Here is an 18089-nt window from a genome sequence, read left to right on the forward strand (position 1 = left end):
AACTCACTATCTTGTTACTCTTGGGTCCCAAGGTCTCTAGCTTGCCCACCTTCTTCTGTCTATCCTTTTGTCTTCTTATGTTTGTTTTACCATCTCCAGAGCTTTTATTTGTGATTACCAGGAGGAATAGGGCCAAGTGCATGTCCTCTATCTTCCCATTTGTGGAAGTCCCATAGTTTTCTTTAAAATTGTTTTTTATTTAATAAAAAAATATCATAATCAACAGCACCCTCATCTTTTTTTTTTAATCCTTCATTTATTTATTTTTTATTTATTTATTTATTTTTTTATTAGTTTCTGCTTTATAACAAAGTGAATCAGTCATACATATACATCTGTTCCCACATCCCCTCCCTCATGCATCTCCCTCCCTCCCACCCTCCCCATCCCACCCCTCCAGGCGGTCACAAAGCACCGAGCTGATCTCCCTGTGAACAGCACCCTCATCTTAACAGTCATTTGCTATTATCAATGTCTTCCTTCTTAAAACAATTGTCATTTTTGCTCAAGGAGACACTGAAGCAGAAAATACAGATTATTTTTGTGACAGTCCTTCCTTCCAGGGCCTGGTGCTGGCCTCTGATGGATGACCACTGTCATAGGTTCTGAAATCACTGTGTGCACACAGGCTTCTAACAGATGAGGTATGAGTGAGTCACAATTAAGCAAAATGAGTTTGTTGCAGAATTGTGAGAATAGAGTCTAGTCCAAGCAAAGGCAAAATAGTTGGCAGATCAAAGAGCATTGCTCTGAGTGAGGAATGGTAGAAGACATGGTAGAAGACAAATAAAAATAAAATTGAGAGAGGCAGCCAAAGGGGTGGTGCACGACCAGTGGGGAATGTAGGCATTGCCAGGAGTAGAGCCTGAATGTGGGAAAGTGGGTGAACAACTTCAGGGTTCAGACTGCTTTCCCAGAGAGAGAGAGAGACAGAGAGAGAGACAGAGAGAAGGGGACGAGACTTTGAGGCGGGGAGAGAAATTCTGTCGGAGTCACCTCTGCTGGGCACCGGGAGAGGCAAGGAAAACTCAGAAGGTGCCACTGGCAACGAAGACTGGAGTTGCCTTGGAGGAGGGCAGGAGCCGGGTAGAAGGGTTGGAGCTTTGGCCAAGCGCACTCGCAAGATCAGAGGGGACGCCTGGGAGGAGACTATCTGGCGGTCGCAGGGTGCAACGCTTCCCCGCCCGGGAGGAGAGAGGCTCAGACAGCACCTGGCCGCGGTAGTCCCAGCCTGCGCGCCTCCGTGCCCGCGCGCGTCTGTCTCTGCGCTCTGGGAACCGGGTCCTAGCACCGCAGACTTCCCATCCCTCGCCCGCACTTTCAGTCTTTCTTCTCAACGCGCCCATAGACAATGGATGGCAACTCCCTGCTCTCCACACCGAGGTAAGACCTGCTTCCCCCTCTGCCCAACCCAACGCCCATCAGTCTCCGTTCTCTGCTACGAGTCGCTCACGAACTTGCCCTGCGGGCGCCGCGGTCTGTACGGGGCTCGCGCGGAAACCGAGGACTCTGAACTTACAATTAAGTCCGGCCGCGGCTGTGCGAGGAGCTCTAAGGAAGATCGAGGGCCCTGTCAACTGGCCCACAGGGAGCGGTGCTGGGTGAGCCTGCGAGCCAGATCAGCACAGGGTGGGAGAGAGCTCGTGTCAGGCTCTAGGGCGGGGGCGCTGGGGAAGCCTGGAGCTTGGACTTTCTGTGGACCCAGCCTGGAGAGGTTTCGCGCCTTGTAGAGAGACAGGTTCCAAGGTAGGGATGAAAATAGGACGGAGCAGGACTAGGGTAAAGTACCCCTACATCCCGTCCCTCCGGACCCGGGCGAGTGTCTGCGGTTGCTGGGCTGGGGAGATAGAGATGGGAGCGATTGCCCCTAACGCCCGACCGACTGGAGACCCTGGATAGAAAAGACCTCTGTCCGCCCCGAGTCCCACCCGCCTCAGCTGCCCCCAACCTCCTGCCAGGCTGCGAGTTCCTCCTTAGCATCTCTGGCCACACCAGCCCTGGGGTCCGCAGACGGGGGAGTCGGGCCCGCCACCTTAGACGCTGCCAGGGGGCAGCAACACGTTTTCCCTGATTTGCGTTTCGTCCTGTCTCCTCTCCCTTTGCCTCTACTCCGCGGTCCTTCCAACTCAGTCCTTTGCGAATTGAAGAAACAGATTTTAATAGTTCTACCCGCATAAACCCCAGGGGTGAATTGAGGCGATCACTGGTTGGGTTCCGCCAGCCGGGCAGGTGGCTTTTGCGCTCTCTGTGCTCCGCGCGGAGCGTGCGCACCGAGAGCACGGGATGCTGCCGCCCAGGGCTGAAGATGTCTCACTGCCGCCTGCACAGCCCCACCTTTCCTAGGCAAAAGGGGCTTCGTGTTGACCATTCTTTTCCCCAAGCAAACGTTTAGGCAGCTTCCAGCCGCGTTTCAGGCACTGGGATAAACATGAAGCGCGAATTCTTGGAGAGCACTTAAATCCAACATCCACAGGCTAAAGCACACACGGAGCTGATACTATTTTGCCAAGTAGTCGAGCTGGTGGTGGGACTGAAGTGGGGAGTGGTAGAGGAGGATGGACACCGCTTTTCAACCCTGTTAAAGGCTGCCATCTAGAGGCTTGAAGTAATTATATTCCGTAAGGAAATAGAGCTTTCCCAACTCCACAGGCATTTCCTCTTTGAGCATCCCTTCCCTGGCGGGTTAGCAAAGGGCTCTAAAAGGATTTGTAAGCATGGCCTGAAGCTGCTCAAATCTCTGTGAAGCCAAACACGGTCAAACTACCACTAAGTCATTCCATTCCATCCTAATGTATGAAAAGGACAATAAGAACCACAGGAATACTTCTTAAAACTTTAAATAGATGGGTAGATAGATAGATAGATAGATAGACAGTCATTATTTTTAGTTTAACGTGTGAGGCATTTGAAAGTCAAGCAAACTGGGGGCTCACTTTCTGCACTGTCTGTTCTACAGCCTGAGGTCTTTAGTATTGAAACGGTGAGCTGTGTGGTTCCAACATCCCAATAGAGACATTTTCGATAGGAGAGTGCTTGCTCTAAATCCAGTTTTGCTGATCAATACTGTCGTGCTCGAATCGGGATTATATATCTATTCAAATGCTGAGACATTTTCTAAAATATTAGAAACTCATTATGCCAATAACTCCTTAAAATTATTTCTATTGCAGTACTCTAAAATGACCTTCTAAAGAGCAAACTAACTGCAATGAAATTGCTCTGTATCTTGTAGTAGCCTGTAAAAATGTTAATATAGAATTAACATCAGCTGAAGCAAATTAAACCTTTTGAATATTACTATTTATTCACCAAGACACGTCACATTTCTACCACTCAGTGTAATAATTCAGCTACTTTATTAGGGTCCTTATTCATATAAAAAGATTCAGTTCATTTTATTGCCTATTTCATTGACTACAAGAAATCCAATTTTCTTTCTATAATATTTAATTGATATGCCAAAAATGAGCTAGAATTTTAAAACAGTAGAAATATTATATTCATTGTACCACTTGTCCACAAAGCTTTGAAATTTAGATAATTGATGATGGTACTTTATACAAACTTTTCAAGAAAATGGCAGTCAAGGGGAAAATCAAATTGTTATAAATCAATATCTGTGTTGCCTAAATCTGAAATATTTTCAGTATCTAATAAAATTAAGCTGGTGATGATAAATCACTGTTTCTCTTAAGAATTATAAAACAATTTGACACTCTAACAATTGGGCAGATATGACAAAATGATTTTGTAATATATCAAGTTAATTATATATTTTTGTGTTGAATTTTAAATGTTTTAATGAATCAAAGATATAAATTACTGAAATTTTAATCACAGTATTCTGTGGAGATTGATCTTATAATTTTATTTGATTCATATACTTTAGAAATTTTGAAGGATGGTTTTTTAAAAAGGAATTATTTATGTTTTTTTGAGTTATCCCACTATATTACCTTACCTCTGTGAAAGCTCCAATGAGGTTTTACTTTGAATATTTTCATCTTTAAATGTGCAATGTTATGTGGATTACATTACAGATTTCTTAAAACCACTGTTTATCAAAGCTGGAAGGTGTCTCAAAGAAGGAAGCTGAGCTGTGGAAGGATGAAATTTTCCTGTGTTAGTTGCATTGTAGACCCAGAACCCAAATGTTTTCTGACTAGTAGTCTAGTTCAAGGAAAAAAAAAAAAAGAGGGATGTTTTGTTTTTTTAGATCTAAAAGTTTGGGTAGAGATTCTTTAGTCATCTCTTTTACAAAAAGTTTATTTGATTTGTTAAGCTTACATAACTAGGAATTATGAAAATAAAACAGAATCCAGGATTCTCACCCAGTGTCCTATTGCGGTAGTACATTGTACTACAATACATAGTTACCTCTTACAAAAGGAAAGTCGGTCTCACTTACATTGGTAACTAGTGTGTGGATAGTAAAGTTGGTATTTTATTAAGTGTTATCCCATATATTAAATTATTTGATCATCACATCCCTGTGAATTAATTATGACAGATATAATTGTCTCCACTTCCTTATTGAAAAAATTGAAGTAAAAGGAAATTAAATGAAGAAAATAATTAGATTTTAAATCTACACAGTAGTATGCAGCAGAGCTAGGTTGTCTACAAAGTTCTTCTGACTTCAAGTTCAGTTTTCTTTTTGTATTGATTGAAAATCCACACTTTATTTTAAATGGGGGTAGAGGGGAAGAGATCCTGGTGCAGAGTTTGGACAAACACTGATATCATTAGAACACATGGGGGCAGTCTAAAAGCCAGATCTTCGTTTAAAGCCAGCAAATGCTGAAAATACCACTTTTGCAAACAGAAATAATTTGTCACCTTGACCATATCTAAGCTTGAATTTGAAATTTAAGAAAGAAGGCTTCTCTTATTTTCTAAATCACTTGCACTTTTTATAATTTAGTTTTGTTCTTTTTATTCTGTTTGGCTTACTGGATTCTGTTTCAGTAATAATGTCAGGTGTTTTATTGGAGTATAGGTGATTTACAATGTTGTGTTAGTTTCAGGTGTACAGCAAAGTGATTCAGTTATACATATACATATATCCATTCTTTTTCAGATAATTTTCCCACTTAGGTTATTACAGAATATTGAGTAGAGTTCCCCGTGCTATACAGTAGGTCCTTGTTGATTATCTATTTTATATATAGTAGTGTGTAGATATGCTAATCCCAAACACCTAATTTCCCCCCTCCAAAACACATTAAAGACAGACTTTTGAAAAATAGCGATTTTGATTTAAATTTCCCATTAGCTGATTTTAACCAAGACTAAGTTTAACCTAGCAGTAAAACTAAAGCCCATCAGAATCAAAATTTTGTCTCTAAGAACATTAGTTTTACGGGAAAAACAAACAAACAATTTTTTTAATGGCACAAGCAACCCAATGCTATAAACTAGACTAAAGTCCTCCATCAACAACTTTTTATTGAAAGATTATCTGTTTTCAAATTTAAATAAAAAGAGAAATTCAAGAGCACATTTACATTTCTATTTTTCTATTTATCAGAAACTCTCAGAAAAAAATTAATCTATCACTCTTAGCAAGTTGGGGATCAGGGGCAAATATCAGATTCTGTCTTAAATCTAAACTTGAGATTATTCTCTATCTTGGGATGCATGTTCTTTACAAACCCAGGGCTGATGTGGCCACATTCCTCAATTTATAATTCTCAGGGAAACACTGCCCAGGAGGTGCTATTTATTATAGAGAAAGAAACTAGAAATTAGAAAGTCCTGGTGCTCAGGACTCTGAGATCCTACACTGCTGAACGATAATACATATCTGAAGAAGAGATGGAAACTGTGAGGACAGTTTCCCATAGAAATATTATAAGAAGCGAGAGGCATGGACATATATACACTACCAAACGTAAGGTAGATAGCTAGTGGGAAGCAGCTGCATAGCACAGGGAAATCAGCTCGGTGCTTTGTGACCACCTGGAGGGGTGGGATAGGAAGGGTTGGAGGGAGGGAGACACAAGAGGGAAGAGATATGGGAACATATGTATATGTATAACTGATTCACTTTGTTATAAAGCAGAAACTAACACACCACTGTAAAGCAATTATACTCCAGTAAAGATGTCAAAAAAAAAAAAAAAAGAAGCCTTGAAACCCACCATTTATGCTACTTTTCACATCCTGACACTTTTAGGGGCCCCTGATCTCCATCCCTGTGGCTCCTTTAGTAAAATATGTATCTGCTGCCAGATAATCAATTTGCAAATGAACTATTAGAACTCATCTCATTCACAAAGAGCACCTTCATCTAGTATTGTTCATTTGAATGGAGTTTTACTCTGTGGTTGAAGGAATTGTAAAGAGGGGAAGAGGAAAAAATGGTGTATTGGATATTGGGAGACTATTGGGAGATGTAGTGCTTAATTTTGTTCTGAACTTAACGGTTGTGACTGTGGAATTAATTGCTTGACTTGTTGATTCTCCACCTCCTCCTGTTTACAATAACGTATACCCTACATATACTGATCTTCTGGGTCCCTTTCACTTCTGTCTATAATGCCATGACCTTTATTGTAGCAGTGACTCTCAACTGGGCATGATATGGATGAGCATCTTATTCTCTTGAAATGTACAAGCAAAATCAAGGCATTAAAAAAAAAAAAAAAAAACCAAAGCAACACTCACCCATCCAAAAGAAAGCCCAGTTCAGAGAATGGAATTCACCCTAATTGTTGAATCAGTCAGGAACCAAGCCTTATAGACTAGTTCTAGGCAATAACAATAAATACAGTGACCTGTAGGTCTCTCCTCCTAAGGACATGGAGTGTGAACTAGGAATCTCACTCATCCTGATATCAATTCATACACTGCCCATTTCAGAGTCTCACACAGCTGCTGCTATTTAAGGGCACAGTAGGGCATCATCTACACATTTAACTCATGCAAATTCAATACTACACGTTCATTTTCCTTTTTTATTCTTCCATTTCTCTGTCTCTCTTTCATTATTAAAAATATGGTAAGCTTATGTTTAACTTGTATTTCTATCACATATTGTATATTTCTATATAGTATGCACACACCAAAAAACAAAACTTTATTAGACTTTTTCACAAAATCCAACATGCCATGATTTATAAGCTTCTTAAAGAATTTTCAAAGGTTATTTTGACTCCACACAATTTTCAAGATAGACTATGACATTAGACCTGAAATCCCACGTTAGCTGCTTCTCTGTTTCACAGTGATTGTCAAAACACTGATTTTTGGTAACATGTCTCCATGAGAAGAGGAAGATTGGAGAGTCAATCAGGCAGCACTCTCTCCTGACACCTTCATGATTCTGGGATAGAGGAAGACCCAGTTCCTGCCCTCCTTGCATACCTTCTTGGTGGCATTTGGGCTTTGTGAGGAAGGAGACATACTAGGAGGTTGATACCCAGCACCCCACGACTAGATTCTCTTTTCATTTCCTAAGTGACCACTCTCAGGCTAACCAAACTGATCAGTTCTCTTTCTGATTCTCAGCGCATTGACATGAAGGAGAGTTGACCCCTAACTTCTTAAAACAAGTTTTCCCTAATGAGAAAGTTACCTACAAGATATGCCTTTTGAAATATCACATCCCTTTCTCTCTGTGCTGAGGAAATGGGAACCCATCGAGCATGGGATGTTGGAGCTCCAGAGGACATTGGTAATGGCCACCTTGCTCAGCCCTTTTCATTTACAGATTAAAAAACTGAAGTCAAGAAAAGTTAAATGAATTAATCAAATCATAAAAATATTTATAGGTGGGGCCAAGAATGAAATCCTGACCATCTGATTCCTACACTTACCACTGCATTGGGTTTATTTAAAATAATAATAATAGTTAGCTCCAAAATGTAGTTGGAATCTCTTGGAATTTTGGGGTACAACAGAACTTGTCAATCACCTATGTCTAAATACCTTCCTTATTTTTCCTTAAGAAAAATAATATTTTTATGATTGCTTATGTCTCCATTTCACTTCAGCTGCCAGAAATGCCAGAAACAAGTTAAAAGTTTAATTATGACAACAGTGTAGGAGTTACAACTTAAATATCTATGCTCTTTTTAACCATGATACTAACCTCTTGCCATAATGCCTATTTTCCTGAGTTTTAACTTACGTTCGACCATTTTATTGTATATATATTTTCTGTTAGCTGTCATAAATTTTTAGTGGAACAAGATGGATATCCATCATTAAACTAATCATGCAGTCAATTAATCAGTTTCTTTATAAGTAATGCAAAAGAATAATGTTCCTCTGTATTAGAAGAATTAAATTGATTGTGACAAATTGGAACTCATATGGATCAATGGTCATTCATATTTAATTAGACTTTCTTTGATGAAAGACTGACTGTATCTGAAAAGTCATAAGCAGTTTCTTCAAAGTGATTATTAGATTATTAACATTAAAGTAAAACCAGCTGTTTTAGAATAAATGTAAAATAAAATGTGAAAGTTTTGTGGGATGTAATTCTCAATTACTTATTAAACATGATGTTACACATTTATTTTAAATGTATGTGGATACGTAATGAATATCAATTTGTATCAAGGGTATTATTACCTAAAAGTGCCATTTTTAGTTTGCACATTTTACATTTCAGACTACTTTGCTCAGGTATTAAAAAGCATTAAATAAAATAATAGGAATTTAAAAATATTTAGTTTTGCTTCCAAAGATACAAGAAGAATTGATCATTTTCTCCCATACTTCAGTGTTAACATAAGTTAAACAACATACTTAGTTGTTTCTGTCCTAAAAATCTATAATTTTGAAAATAATAAAAAGAACAGAATAAGAATTCAATAAATGACTTCTGATACATTGTGCCTATGGATAGATCTATCTGTTCAATTACAGTTTGATCAGCCAGTTCTTCCACTTAGTTTATGCAGACAAAAAATTCAATAATTTGTCTGGGTAATTCAGACCAAAAATCATATAAAAATAAAAAAATATTTGTTTACTTGAAAGGAAAGAATGAAACCTAGTGACTTGAATGTCATTTCATCATGTGAGGATAATTGGAACCTGGAAAAGGGCACATAAATTTCCTACAAAGACTAAATGTCATTAAATAGTGAACAAAATATGTTTGATTAGGAATTTATCTTTAAGAATAATAAAATTTATAAAAATCAGTTCAATTTATCAATATTTTAAAAATAGAAAGTGTGAATTATGTAGTAAACAAATAATGAATCTGGTGTTGATCGGATTGGAAGATCATAATTTTTCCTTTAAAGTTGTATGTTATTGGGTCACTTTTTGTCACAATATCATAAAGAATGTCAGTTCTGTAAATATATTCAGTAGCCTCATCAGTTGTGCCAATTGTTCCTTTAAGTCTGATTCTCAAATCAGTCCCTTGTGAAATATCTGTCATGTCACGAACCTCACTGATTTTCTCTTCTTCCGATCTTAACTGATCTCGCTCAGACAGACTCTCATTTGCCGACAGTTTGATATGTGGTAAAGAGTTCTCCCACGTCATATTCTTCTCCTTTCTGAAATCCTGCATTTTATGTGAGATTTGCCGTTTCAATTTATTATTGTTTTATTTAAATAAACCTCACGACATCTTAAATCACCAACAGGCAACTACCAAAGGTGTTGATGCCATGGGCAGAGATAAACACTCAAGTTAAGCAGGGAGGGATCCTCGCTGGAGAGTAATTGTGAGCTGTCAGTCCATTAGTTAATGAAACTTTTGCTTTCTTATACAAACTTTTAACTGAAAAGACTGGAAAATGAATAACAAGGACACCTGATCTTGGGGGGACACTTTCCAATGACTTTAAATTTACCAGATTTTCTCCAGTGAAGGCACTGCTGAAAATCTTTTCCATTTTTCCAAACGTTATCTTATAGATGAGTGAATTATCTAATGAAGTAATGCAGGTACAATTGACTATTTCAAAAACCTCAAACAATCTGCTGGAAAATTCTCCACTGTAGTTAAGACTAAAGAGGTCTTTCTGTTTCCAAAATATCTCACAATAATTAGTCCATTTTTAATATACAGAAAGTAATTTGAGTTGAATGAATGAAAAACACCAAACAGTGTTCCAGGATAAATATCAATTATTTTCTTCTCCCTTTCTATAAGACTACCGTGTTGATCAGAGTCTAAAAGGCAACAAGTATATTAATTGGATTAAAACCGTGTGGTAGGTCTTCTGACAGTGTCTGTGGTGACCAAGGCCTGGATGAAACAGATCCACGTCTAATCCCTCACAGTCAGCAAATCACTAATCCCTATAATGGGTCCCTTTATGCGTCTGAGGAGGGCAAAAAAAATGCTACCACAGAAACAAGCCTTGTTTTTGGAGGATTAGAGTCAAATGTAAGACAGATATAAGCCTTTAAAAACAAAATACATTCATTAATGTATTTATTTAGTACAGACAGTCCACTGCCTGCATCTGTGGCTACTGCATCCTCAAATTCAACCAACTGCACATTCTGTACTATGTTTATGATCCAAAGCTTGTTGAATCTGTAGATGCAGAACCCACAGATAAGGAAGACCAACCTTGAGACCTGAGCATCTGTGGATTTTGGTATCTAAAGTGGGTCTTGTAACAATTCCCCCCTCAGATAACGAGAGACAACTGTATTGTATATTTGAAAATTGCTGAAAGAGTAGATTTTAAAAGTTCTCACCACACACAAAAAAGAAATGGTAATCATGTAAACTGACAGACATGTTAACTAACCTTATGGTGGAAACTATTTGGCAACATGTGCATATATCAAATCATATTACATCGTACATCTTAAATTTACACATTGTTATATACCAATTATATTTCAGAAAAGCTGGAAAAAAATACTGCTCGCATTTGAAAACACTCACGTTGACCAATTATGCACATTATAATTAGGTACAGTTGTCTGTTCAGTATCTCTTATTCAATAAAGGAAGGAGAGGGGTATAAACTGAGAGAGAGAGAGAGAGAAGAAACAAATGTACAAAATGGAGAGGGGCAGTGAGAATATGTCACTTAGGTACCTTAAGCTGCATCTTACATGGTGGGCACAAAAGCTGATGGAATTCAATCAAAAATAGTTTGCCCCTAACATGTGCTAAGTGTACAATAAATATAATTTTCTTTGTTATTTAAAAATTCAATCCCTATCTATCTAGTCTCCATATGACTCAATCGGCTTAATAATCCATCTCAGTCATTAAAGGGACTCTCTTTCCCTCTCTATGATCTCACAAGAATCCAAACCTATGAGAAAAAATTGGGTAGTGTCTGTAATCCCCAATCTATCATTGTTTCTGATGATATCTTGTTTTCCACTGACATGCAATCACTTTCTGCGCACTTTAACAGTGGGACAACGGGATCTTTGATTTATCTCAGAGCCCTAATACTTAATGGTTTGGCTTCTGTCAGCTCAACATAGCCATTCCTTCCAGAGTTCTACCACCTTCTCATGGCACTTACTCTAAGAAAGGCTGGGTTCCCTCTCTCTGTGGTTTCTATCAACCTCTATACCCTTCCTAACTCCTGTTGCTTCTCAAAGTCAAGTTAGTATAGAAATACATGATATATGTGTGCAACACAATCCCCGTTGTCAATATTAACAGTAAACAACTATTTTATTGAATTCTCTCCACTAAATATTGACAACTTTTGAGTGGATGCATGAATATAATTTATTAAAAATGACCCATTTAGTGGTCTTGTTCAAGTTTAAACTAAGATAAAACTTACCAATAGATAATCAAGGGGAAGAATCTGACTGATTTGGTCAATTAGTATAATTCAAATCTAAGAGACTTTTCCATAAAGTAGTACCTATGTCATAATTAATTACTGAAATTCACCTAAATTCTCCAACTGAATTCTTCTGATTCTCAAATGCAATTTTTAAAAGACAACAAGCATGAAAAGGGTTTCTCATTCTGGGCACCTACTTTTTCCCCCTAACCTCATCTGTTTGGAATTAAAGTGCATAGAAACAGCCAATCCTAGGCTCTGAAGAGTCTGATGCCTGACCCTACATGGCTCAAGAGTAATTTCTTAAAGAAAGAATATGAATGGTTTACAACCAAAGTCTATCAAAAATAAAAACAGAGTGAATTCTGAGTAATTTTTAACATCTTTCATCTTCTACTGACTCCTTCCCCTGGCTCACCATTTTTTGTTCACGAATTATACTTGTGAAGGAATGTGAGTTTGAAACATGCTCTGATTTAATACAACATAGTAAATAGCAAACCCAGAATCATTTCTGCCTATGGTACTGGCTACCCTACAAACAAGACATTACAACTGATTAACACATACTTAATGGAAGGGCACAAAAGCTTGGAGGTAAAGGTGGCAAGAACAAAGAATCAAAGGTTCTAATCAGGTGAAGTTTGTAAATTTGGATTAAGTGTCATGAGGATTTGTGCTTCTGAGCAAATATCTCATAAACCTTTTTTTTCCTCACTGATGGCTGAAATTCATGTAGCAGGTGACAATTCAATCACTATCATTCTGAAGCAAAATAGCATTGTTTCTAGATTGGACCAATTCAGTAGCCTCTCGCTTACATCTACTGAGAATGCCAACAATGTCTCACATAGACTCACAATTACCTTCCTATCCAATCTTTCCTTGCCTTACATTCTCCCTCACTGTCTAAGCACCAGCTACTTTGATCTACTTTTGGTCATTCCTACACACCAGGTCTCTTTACCTGGATGCCTTCCTCTTCTTTACCTGATTAATTCCTATTCATTCTTTAGAAGCTAGATTCTCAGTGAAGCTTTCCCTGGGCTCCCTTTACTAACTCAAACCTTCCTCTAAAGATCACAGTTTACACTACACTCTAGTCTATTAAGTGTGCAGTGGCATTATGTCTAAAAAAACAATGTACACACCTTAATTTTAAAACACTATTGCTAAAAATGCTAAGCATCATCTGAGGCTTCATCGAGTCATAATCTTTTTGCAAGAGTAAAATCAAAGATCACTGATCATAGATCACCATAACAAATATATTAATGACTTAAAAGTTTGTACTATTGCAAGAATTACTGAAATTTTACAGAGACAAGAAGCGAGCAAGTGCTGTTAGAAAAATGACACCAATAGACTTGCTTGACATAGGACTGTCACAAACCTTCAATTTGTAAAAAAATAAAATAAAATAAAATAAAATAAAAAGCAATATCTGCAAAGTGCAATAAAATGAGGTATGCCTGTATATTACAATATTTCATTTAGAAGGTTCACACAGATCCAGCTAAAGACCATTTGAATATCATGATCATGGAGAAGACTAACATGATTAATACAATATTCCACCTCCCCTACTTCCAAGCCCACAGATTCCACTGACAGTATCAACTCTCAGATTCATTCAAAACATCACACTAAACTGAATTTCCTCCTCTCCAATCTATATTTTGACTCATTTCTGTCTTCTCTAAAATGATGGTTTTATATTAAAAGCCTTATCTTGCAGCTGAAGGTAGTGAATGCCAGTTCCCTTTGCTTCCTTTCCTAATGAACAGGACTCTAATGGCTTCAGGTTCCTAGCACCAAGACACATTCCCAGCAGCAGTCTGGAGAGAGATTTTAAACACACACTTATATGGAAATTATTTCCTCAGATATAGTGAGGATGGCATAGAAGTGAGGTGCATGGTCTTCTGTGATGAGAAATAAGGGTGGAGAAGAAGCCAAGAGCTCGATGATGAAAGACCCACAGTCCATTGACCAAGATGAACTTAACATTTCCCTCATCTTGCCTAAACTTTAGTCATCATCTTCCTGACTCCAGGACCAGACTTATCTTTTCTTAGAGGTTTTTTTTTTCTAGATAACTTATACTTTTAAATTCTTTCTCTGCCCCTCTGAGATATAAATCTTTTCAAAAGCCTCTTGCCAGTTTTACAACCCAGGAATGTCTTTCTTAAGGACCTGGAAGACTTCTGTTTGAAATATAAACATCATGGGACATAACATGTCTATCTTCCAATTTCTTTGGGAGGGTAGGAGCCTGAATTCTGTGGGTACTTTGCCCCAAGTTATGAAACTATCCCATGTCATGGAGATATAAGAGTTTCTTTTTCCTTTGGGTAAGGACAATGAACAAAAATGATGGCCTAGGGGCTTCCCTGGTGGCGCAGTGGTTGAGAGTCCGCCTGCCAATGCAGGGGACACGGGTTCGTGCCCTGGTCCAGGAAGATCCCACATGCCGCGGAGTGGCTGGGCCCGTGAGCCATGGCCACTGAGCCTGCGTGTCCAGAGCCTGTGCTCCACAACGGGAGAGGCCACAACAGTGAGAGGCCGGCATACCACAAAAACAAAAACAAACAAACAAACAAAAAATGATGGCCTATGCTCCCCCCACCAACCACCACCATCCTTGTTCTTAAAAAATCTCCACCCTTTGTTTCAATGGAATTGAGTTCAGACTGAATTCTGGTCTCTCTCCCTTATTGTAATCACCTTGAATAAAGTCTTTCTAACCTGTTAAACTTTGATAAAATTTGCTTTGAGATTATGCTTAGGAATCTTGATTATGTCTAAGTTGTTAGTAGGACAGTGGTGGAGAGCTCAGACTTGGTGGTCCTACAACCTAGACTAGAATTCTGACTCTTCCACTGCTCATTTGTAAATTACTTCACCCCTCAGTCTGTTTCTTCATCTATGACACACGAGAAGGCATTGAATTCTTTCAGAGATAATAAAAATGGAAAGAAGGGGATAGGATGCAAGACATATCTAGAGAGTAAAATTGGAAGGATTTGATAATTGATTAGATATTAGGGGTGAGAGGAAAAGGATTCAAAGATAAATTCCAAGTTGTTTTAGCTTGGAAATTTGGGGTTGATTGTAACAGAAAAAGGTGAGCTGAAAATTCATGGGGAAAGGCAGATCAGGTAGAAATAAGTTGACCCTGAGATAGATGCAAAACATATCGTTGGAGATATCCCATAGGCTGCTGAGTATTCAAATCTGAAGCTCGAGGAGAAGTCTGGAGTGAGAGAATGAATGTAGACCAATGTATCAGAGGCATGAGATCTCTTGGGTGAATTGATTAGGTAAGAATAGCTCTCCTTTTCTCACTCCCAATTCTCATCCTCCTGAATTTTTAATACCTTGTTAAATATATATACTTTAATTTTCCTTGTGGACCCCAGTTTCACTCTATAGAAATGGCAATAGAATTCAGTCTCTTGGACTTTGACTTTTCATGCTACTTAGGACATACCTAAAATTGGCCTCTGGTTCTTCCCACTCCTGGCTACTTTAACCACCTCCAGACTGGAACTGACTGTGGTTGGTCTCTTGGCCCTATTTTAAGGGGTAAAATAATACAGACTATGCTGGAAAAGAAAGAAGTAAAATACAATCACAATGATCTTACTTGTGCATATTTTATTTCCACATAGCCTTCTGAGGTCTGAAAAAGAAGAAAGTGGTGAAGAATGTAGTTAGTGGACAATTTGGACAATAAATAGGAAGTTGCTTGGATGGTCAACACTGAACATTAGCACTGATTAACAGTCTCCCTGTTGCTTTGCCTTTGTGCAGTTACAGACAAATCTGTGAGTGTGTTGTCCATTCTACTGCATAATTCCTGACCTTTTGCAAGCACTTCAGTCATAATTAGCTTCAGTAAGCTTGGCATGTTGTTGTGCTCTTGGCATTTGCACATCAGTCTTGTGCATTTTGCAGCAGATTAATAACTATGGCTTAATAAAAAGCAACTCTATTTAAAATTTGGTTTCTCATTTTTCTTGGCAATTTTACTTTCCTTTAAAGAATCATAACTATTCAACCTAGACAAAACGACTACTGCCCATCTGTGACCATCTAAATAGTCTGTGAAAATATTTCAGCCTATGTGTTTATTTCCAAGTCTATCCAATGAAGCTGTCCTAGCAATTGTAAAACAATCAAACTCACCCAAATTCCAGGGGTCTCTGTTGGCTATCCCTGTCCTTACATACATATACTGCTCCTGAGCTTTCTTCCATTGCCTTCCCCCCCAAATAATACCTCCTTATCCCCCATATTAATAGGCCTATGTAATAGAAGCACATGCAATGAGGCAAATAAACTCAGAAATCCTCTGAAAGCAATTTCCATTAAAAAAAATTTAAAAAGAGGATAACAGGTGTTTTATTGAAAGTTATCCAGCTGCTTTATTCTTTTCTCATTGTCCAACTTTCTTTGAGACAGAGTGGAGAGCCCTGAAATATTCAGATATATATTCAATTGTTCAGTCCATTTGGCTATTTTCTTTCCATGATATTCAGTACACAACTCTTTGTGAACATTTAATTTACTTTTTTGTTGTTGTTGCTGTGTAGACAATGTTTTATAATGGAAAAATCCAAAGGCGTGGAATTGGAAGACTTGGGGTTAAGAGCATATTTTTTGATATACTGTGTGACTTTGGCAAAATTGTTTAACTATCCTGAACTTGTGTATTAATGTTTCCCGAATCACTTCTCATTATTTGTGTGCAGAAAAAAAAAAAAAAACTAGACAACCTGTGTGAAAATATTCACTATTTAAAAGTAATATTCAAGTGTGATTTTTTCAGTCTCTTACATATTTTTACTTCTATATATTGCTTTTTTTTTTTTGTCTTTCTCCTCCAATACAGCATAAACCCCAAGATGGTGAGGAGTTTTGTATGTTTTATTCACTGCAGTATCTTGAGCACTTCACACAATTCTTGGTGCTCAGTAGCTATTTGTTGAAAGAATAAAAACAAGTGAATGTAGATTTCTACTTAGATTTATAATTGCTCAGAATGAATATGTTCCTTCCGCTTTTTCTGCTTACACAGTGGCTAATGGAACTGTTAACATATCATTAGAAAGAAATCTCATTTTGATTGAATTTCAGAAGAAATTAAATGTTTGTATGTTTCTAGAAGATCTTACCTTACAAAATGAGAACTTCCAAAGTAAATCTGAGTCAATGACCAGATGGTCTGGAATAGATAACTATAAGTGTTTATTGATGTTAATTAGCTCTTGCACTTGTAATTTTCATTGGTGGGATAAGCTTAAGTCCATCTGCAGTGGAGAAGAATATATAAGGGATACCAATATAAGTAAAGCTTCTTCATAATTCCCATTTGTAGTTCTCTCACAATCGACATGTAGCTACATTTGAGACATGCATGTCAAATTCTTTGGGAAATCATACTGTAGACTCTGACAGTACAGATAAAAGATAGTAATCTTATTTCAAAGTAGGTCTTGAGGGGGAAAAAGAAGTCTTATTCTCTTAGTTGGCATATCTTAGCTTAATTCTTTCACAAGGGAAGACATTCCTCGCCGTGGTGATCTTCTATATAGGACACGCTCAGTTCTGCTCTGCCAGGAAACTGGCTAATGAACTGGATGGCTTGCTGAGTTCTCTCCCTGAGCTACAATTAACAAATGCTCCTAAACTTTGAGGCTTTGCTTTGCCCTCTTTGCGTGTGCCACATAGAACTTCTATTTCCTGTGTGCAACTAGAATTTGCTATGAATATTAAATTTACAGGATTTCTCTCAGAAATATGTTTATAGCACTCTTGAACACTTTAGAAACAGGGACTAATTGTTCTAAGCCCCTAAGCAGCCTGGTTGACTCTTTACATAACCTCTCTAGCTGGATTTTCTCACTTTCTGCTCTCAGCTCACTTTTCTCAGTGGCATCTAATGAAGCGATAGTATAACTCTACTGTGCCAAAGGCTATATTGTCCTAATAATGAGGAAACCTGTTCATCTGCTCAGCCTCACTAGAATTCTGTGCTCCACTTCCCCTAGAAAGGATGAAATGTGATTTCTAAGAACAAACCACACTTCCTTGAATCTTGGCTATTTGAGCATCTACAGAGTTATAAAATCTGAAATGCATATTTGTATATATATCATATTTTATGGTCTTTTTAGTGAACAACCTTTTTATGCTGCTATAATTCATATGTGGCCTAATATTTAAGGTTCTCATTAATAATTGTTGCATATAGATTATAGCTATTTAATAATTTGTGTTCCAACTGCTTTATTCTCATCATCTACTTTTAGAAAGCAAAAAATTTTTACT

The 18089-nt window shown here is 37.8% G+C and overlaps 1 protein-coding gene across 3 annotated transcripts in view; it reads left to right on the forward strand.

The window, feature by feature from the left end:
- Positions 1–1351: 1351 nt before the first annotated feature.
- The window catches only part of SPHKAP (SPHK1 interactor, AKAP domain containing), a gene marked incomplete at both ends in the record, with an annotated part of 140133 nt that continues 123395 nt past the window's right edge, over positions 1352–18089 (forward strand). For 2 of the 3 annotated variants that reach the window (XM_079710544.1, XM_079710545.1), the window contains one exon: positions 1352–1383. In XM_079710544.1, coding sequence (XP_079566670.1) covers positions 1352–1383 — 32 coding nt within the window. The remainder of the gene's footprint in view (positions 1384–18089) is intronic. The other variant, XM_079710543.1, reaches the window with a different exon arrangement.

This window comes from Hyperoodon ampullatus (assembly GCF_949752795.1).
Source record: "Hyperoodon ampullatus genome assembly, chromosome: 8".
NCBI lineage: Eukaryota > Metazoa > Chordata > Mammalia > Artiodactyla > Ziphiidae > Hyperoodon > Hyperoodon ampullatus.